The sequence below is a fragment of the Cannabis sativa genome, unplaced genomic scaffold (assembly GCF_029168945.1).
Source record: "Cannabis sativa cultivar Pink pepper isolate KNU-18-1 unplaced genomic scaffold, ASM2916894v1 Contig4, whole genome shotgun sequence".
Classification (NCBI taxonomy): Eukaryota; Viridiplantae; Streptophyta; class Magnoliopsida; order Rosales; family Cannabaceae; genus Cannabis; species Cannabis sativa.
The window spans coordinates 1754499-1761195 of NW_026870040.1; the positions used below are offsets into that span (position 1 = coordinate 1754499).

Consider the following 6697-nt stretch of genomic DNA (forward strand, 5'->3'; position numbering starts at 1 on the left):
TCAAAATTACAAAAGTATTTTCTTCATCATATTTTTCTGTAGTTCCATTTAAAAGATCATATTTTTCTATCATCAAGATTGGTTATATTAGAAGAAAATTACTCAAGAATAAAAATATTAAATAATAAAGTATGGACAAAACTAAATTTGATTAAGAATATACGGATCCAAAAAAAAAATATCTTGAGTTGCATATAAAATTGTGTTGTATATTTGAATATTTCTGTATTAATAGGGTCAAGGTAGAAAAATAAAGAAGAAACAACCCTAAATTATTAATAAAAAGTAAATAAAAAATTAACAATTAATTATTAGAAATTTATGAAGATTGGTAAATATAGGTATATACTAGGTAGAAATTACGTGCCGAGGCACGTAAATATTAATTTTATTTAAAGTTTAGTTCTTTATTTTTCTTTCATTTCTGTAACTAAGTATGATTATGTGAATGATTTGTTTTCTTCAAATAATATTTGTGTTATTCTATTTGGTTAGTAAAATATAATTATGTATATATAAGTCATAACAATATATGAAAATAATATTTTTTATCTACTTATAGAGAATTTAGAGGAACAATATATGTATTTTGCAAAATTTTAAGCAAATATTATGTAACGAAAATTAAAGAAAATGTGCGATCTTAAAATAGAAGAAAAAAATATTAAATAAAATCTTAAGCGTATTAAAATAAGGTTTTAGAAAGAAAAGACTAACCATAATCTAAGTGGCTCATTATTGGATAAAGGTAAAGACTAACCATAGATTTAAGTGGCTATTCGTTTCTGTGCCTATTTTTTCTTATGCTATGGTGTCGTTTGGTAACACTTTTTTAATCAGTTTTCTGTTTTTAAAAGTGGAAAAATAAAAAATATTAAATAAAATCTTAAGCCTATTAAAAAAAGGTTTTAGAAAGAAAAGACTAACCATAATCTAAGTGGCTCATTATTGGATAAAGGTAAAGACTAACCATAGATTTAAGTGGCTATTCGTTTCTGTGCCTATTTTTTCTTATGCTATGGTGTCGTTTGGTAACACTTTTTTAATCAGTTTTATATTTTTAAAAGTGGAAAAATAAAAATATATACAGTAAGTACATCATAGATCTTTGATAATAAAAGAATCTAACAAAAACAGATAATAAAAGAACTAAATAATGAAATTTAACAGCACATAATTTCAAAAGAATTTCTAATTTACACCTTTTTTTTTATGCAAAATATCTACACTCTGATTGCTTCAAAGAAAGAATCAAGACAAAAGAAAGGAATAAAGAAACAGAAAGAAAAAGATGTAGAATAACTGATCAATTGAAAATAGTTATTGGCACCATTTTTGAGTATTGGTTATGAAAAATGTTCATACTTTCCCCACTCTGAAGGAGGATTCCATGCTGATAAAAGCATATCTAACTTTGCGTTGGGCAGGCAGTTTCGGACAACAAAATATTTAGTAGTGAAAAGAGCAACTCCAACATCCTTGTGATCTCGGTCAAAGTCATAAATCTGTATTAAAGAAAAAAAGAAAACTATGTCAAACTAACTTTTAAATGCTACCTCAGGAAGGGATATAAAATAAAGAGAAAGAACCCATCAAAGAAGAGTCAATTACATCCCCATAAAGACAAAAAAAATTAAACAAATCAAGGGAAAACATATGTAACCAAATGAAGCCAAAAAAACGAGAAAGAAAGTTAGCTTACCAAGTCACAGTTCATCATATACTTCTTTAAGCACTGAAAAAAAAAAGCAAAAAATTATGTAATTTATGATCGAAATTTCAAATCAAAGACTACATTTTTTTAATACCATATTAATCAAGATCAGGGAATCTTTCAGCAGAATTCTTGTCACAATTTTTTTCGTAAAAACTTTGGAAGAAGAAATTGAGGGACAACACTGAAATCAATTTCTTGAAGTACGAAACTATTTTTGTGCACCATCATATATTTCATTCAGCCATGCTAGTAAATGTCCGGGTTTTGCTGTATTACTCACCAAAGTCATGCACTCATCTATATTCAAAATAACTTTCTCATCTCATCATATAGAGATGTACATACTGTATACCTTATTTCTTATTCAAAACATTAATTAAAGGGCATGATCAATTCTTTTTCATTTTGACACACTGTTGCAAAAGCTGCAACAAAAAAGCTGACCTTTTCTGGTGGCAGATCTATCCCCAAATTTCCACGAGAGAGAATGATACCATCTGCTTCTTGTAGAATCTCATCAAAATGAGTTAACCCCTAGAAAGATAGAGAGAGAGACATTTCTTGTTAAGAATCACATTGTAATGAAAAGGAGAAGGAAATAATGGCAGACTAAAAATATTTATTGCATGTAAACATCCTCATCCATGTAGATGTGAGTTGTACGTACTAATATGATATGAATTGAATATGGTTGCAAAATTAAACAGAGCAATACAACACCATCTATGGTCAATTAAAGTTGTTATGCTGCTATCCTCAATTAGATAAAGTAACACAAGCATAAAAGCTATGCACTGACCATTTAATTAGTTTCTGGTAAGGCATATCAGAATATTCAAAAGAGAGAGATGCCATGTCTCTCAAGGTGGAACCTATCTCAAGTAGTACATCATAGCCTTTCCTTACATCTTCTTCCTACCTACACATTATTACAAAATCCATTTCATGTATCACAATCGTCTAAAATAAAATTTTCAGATGATGCAAAATAAATAAATTGACATCCCAAAAACATCCCATGACCAGAGGTGGAATTCGATTGACCAAAAGTGAATAGATCCAAATGAAATGAATCAAATCGAATCAGAAAAACTAAAAGTGAATGGATCCAAATGAAATGAATCGAATCAAACCAAAAGGCCTAACCTTAGCAGCCTTGTAGGCAGAAAGAGTATTTTAGGCAGCCTCCTTTCAATCAGAACCATTTTGGAATTCAGCAAGGTACCTGTGGATATCACCCTTCATTTTCAGGTAAAAGACCTTAGATTCAGCGGCGGTGGCAGAAGGGACAAGCTTTCTCTCAAGCAGATCCAGAATATCATCGAATATGGAGGCGAGTTCGTTCTCGATCTTGGACCTGTATTCCTTGATGGTGGACACGTGTTCGACATTACCACGAGTCTCCTCCTTCTGCTCAATGGAAGAGACGATCCGCCACGAGGCACGGCGAGGTCCAACCATATATTCTTGTAAGCAACGGAGAATAGGTTTCGCTCCTCGAATGTGTGCCCACCAACATCGAGATTTGGCCATGTAAACATTGTCTTCGCGTGTGACCGCCATTGATGGTGCTCAAAGTTAGGGTATGGGTCTGGTATTGGGAATTGAATCAAAGAGAAATTCATTGCTGTAAGCCGTGGTTGAGGAGTTCAATGGCGATTGGAGAAAGAGAAATTCATATTTGAATTGAGTGTGTGATTTTGATTTTTCTTGAATTTCACAATCGTTGTTGGAAAAAAAAAAAAGAGACGCTTTTTGTAGGTGGATGGATATTTGAAAAGAGAGGTGAATCATTGTTTTTCTAGGTGGATCGTTAGCGTTAGCTTAAAAATATTAAAAAAACTTAACAGAGTTGGAAGCCATTGTATTTGTAGCAACGTCTCTTCATAACAGAGTTGGTTTGTTTAATGTTTTGCTGCTGCGATTAGGGTTTTTAAAATTGGAGAGTGAGTGAGAGAGGGCTGAGTGATGAGAGATTCGTTTACGGATTAATTGAAACTCAAGATGATTTTTTTAATTTTAAAAAAAAAATTGTTTAATTTTTTGGGTTTAATTATTGGGTTTATTTGTTAATGGGAGATCAAACCTATTAACATCGTTAAATTTAACAGAATATTCTTTTATTTTTAAGGTATATTCTGTTAAACCAAGAAATGACGTTAGATAGGCACTTTTAATATATAAAGATATAGTTGTATAGTTATTAAATATAGTATATAATTTTTTAAGAATGTTAGTATAAGTTATGTCATCGTAGATTTTCGTTAACAAAATTAAAGCCTATTTCGTGATGGTCTTGCACAGAAATAATAGTAGTAAAAGGAAAAGAAATAACACAACTTTTTTTTATGTAGTTTTGTAGTTAAAATTCTGCATAGTCCACGAGTCTATCTTATTAGATTTTTGATACAACACTAGGGCTCTTTCTCTAAAGGATTTTTCGTCCCTTTTTCAGTGTATCCTGCTCCTATTTATAGTAATTTAGGAGGGCAGTTAATTACAATCAAATTGTTTTGCCACAATAATAATTCCCTGAAATTGTGGGATTTGATTATGTCCCACGTAAATTAATGTAGTTATTATTTGAAAATCACACAATTGTGATTTATCCTCTTTTATCAGTTCAATGTAGATTTAAACACACTCCAAAGTGTATCTTGCAGAGTTACCTCCCTGGGATAACAACAATTACCCTAATAGCAAGCTGAAGCTTTTTCCATGTCTTTTCGAGGTTGATAATATAAATACCGTCATTTCAGCTATTGAAAACATAATGCTCCATCTGACAATCGCAGTTCTTGGTGACAAGGTGAGCTTCAGCAGTCAACAGCATTTTAATGTCATCTTCTATCTAAGAAAGCTGACTCGACGGAGTAGTGGATCTCATTGAAAGATGTTTGAAGCTTATTAGTGAAGGTACCATGAGTATGTCTTCCTATAGCGAGATAGATTCCTCGCTGTTCGTTGCTCAGATTCATCCAACTGTTATGCTTAGTTTGTATAATGTATATTATACGCTAAGTGTTTTAATAGTCATCATGTCTCGTCTATGTCTCTTCATGCGTAGCGAGGTTGCTGCCTCGCTTTGCATTACTGACACCGTCTTTATGATCGTGTCTTCACATATGAAATGATTTCTCGTCAATATGTGAGATAATAGTTTGATCATCCGTGTCTCGCTCAAGACTTTTCAGTCAACAAGTTATAGAGATACTCTATCAGCTCTGCATTTAATGAGTTATTCCATTTTAATAATCTTTAATATAATTATCATTATATTTGTTGATTCGTATTCTCCCAGGTTGACATGTGTCCTCCTCTGAAGTGACAGATGAATTTCGGGTATAACAATCGCCCCTTAGAAAGTTCTTTTTAGATGAAAATTACTTTTTAAATGATTACAGAGGGTATTTTTATCATAACCCCTTTTGAATAAATGCATGTCCTCTGATTTTGGCGGTTCTGTGATTTCGAGGTACATCAGCATTTAATGACCATATTTTCCACTTCTTTTTCAAATTCTACCAGTTGGATCAATCGTTTCCATGATCTAACGAAGATTAACCCAAGAGTATAAAATGAAAAAAGGAACCACCTTTGCATTACTTTTGCCATTTCAGAAACTCTAAAAAAATTTCAAGCTTTTTTGCAGAAAAACCATGCTTAGATTTTCTCGAAACCTTGCATGCCATCTTTGTCATTAACATTTTTCCTACGAGTTTTATCTAATTTGATTTTTTTACTTCAAGCATTCGGAGGGATCTTCACGACGTTTGTTGTTTTGTAGGTTGCAGATTCCGCTCATCGTCCCAAAAACCAATTCCAAACAGTAAGTGACTTTTCTGCTTATTTTCTTAAATGCTTTTAATGTTGTGTTTTCTGGTTTTTCCTACTAAATTCTTAGTTAGCACCTTTGTTACCTCATTCGATTTTAGCAATTTTAGGGCTGAATTGTATTTGGGTAAATGTTTGGGTTTAGACAGAACGTAGGTTTTCAAGATTCTCCAATTTACCAACTTCTGGTTTGATAAATTTTTCCACGAATTGGGATTGGTTTCTCCTTGCAGCAATGTCCCAATCTGGTTCAAAATTTTATCGTCCAAAAGATTTAGAAATAGAGTATCCTACTGAACTTGCCATTCCATACATGTAATGACCGCTCTAGTAATGTGGATTAGAAAAGGCAATTAGCACTAATTTTTATTATTTTATTATTTTATTATTATTTGTGAATTAATTTTGAATGTGGACCCCAATATTTAGAAATAAATATTAGAGTTATAATTTCTCAATTCTGGAGATTTTATTAAACTCTAGGGGTATTATTTAGCTTATATGTGAAATATGTTAATTTTGTAATTTTTGCTCGGCGACAACGGAAAATGCGATGGATGGCTAGATTGATCACATGGGTAAGTTTAGAACCCTATTTCATAGTGGGGAATATTTTAGAGAAAATAAATTACCGGGATTGGGCGGGGTTATGGAAATTGACCATTTTACCCCTAGTTTCAAAGAAATACCCTAGTTTAAGTCTAAGGGCATTTTAGACATTTTGTTAATGGTGGATTAGGTGGCTATCCCTCTAGTTGACACCTAGCACATGACTTTTCAGCCATGAATTAATTAAAAAAAAAAACCATTTCATTTGGGAAAAAACAAAGGAAAATCAAAAATTCAAGAGAAGCTCTTTCTTCTCTCTTTCTCTCTTCGAAGGCAGCAAGGACAAGGGATTTTGGGAGCTGAATTCTTGTGTTTTCAGCAAAGGATTCAAGAGGAATCAAGGCAAGGTAACCCTAGTTCTTCTCCCCTTAAGTTTTGGAATTTTAGTTTAGTTTCACTATAAATTTTTAGGTTTAGTGGCTGTTAGGTTTTGAATTGCTTAGGGTTTGAATTCTGGGGTTAAGTTGAGTTGATTTGAGTCCCTAGTTATTGTTTTTGATGCTTGAGAATGGTTTTAAGCAAGCTTGAGTTTTGAAA

General features: G+C 32.1%; 1 protein-coding gene across 1 annotated transcript; it reads right to left on the reverse strand.

Moving 5' to 3' along the window:
• Positions 1-1511: 1511 nt before the first annotated feature.
• On the reverse strand, positions 1512-3719 carry LOC115710214 (14-3-3 protein 3-like). Its single transcript, XM_061108051.1, is given in 3 exon segments — positions 1512-1735; positions 2162-2251; positions 2864-3719. Coding segments are annotated over 3 exon segments (549 nt in total). The 5' UTR covers positions 3281-3719; the 3' UTR covers positions 1512-1693.
• Positions 3720-6697: the final 2978 nt, after the last annotated feature.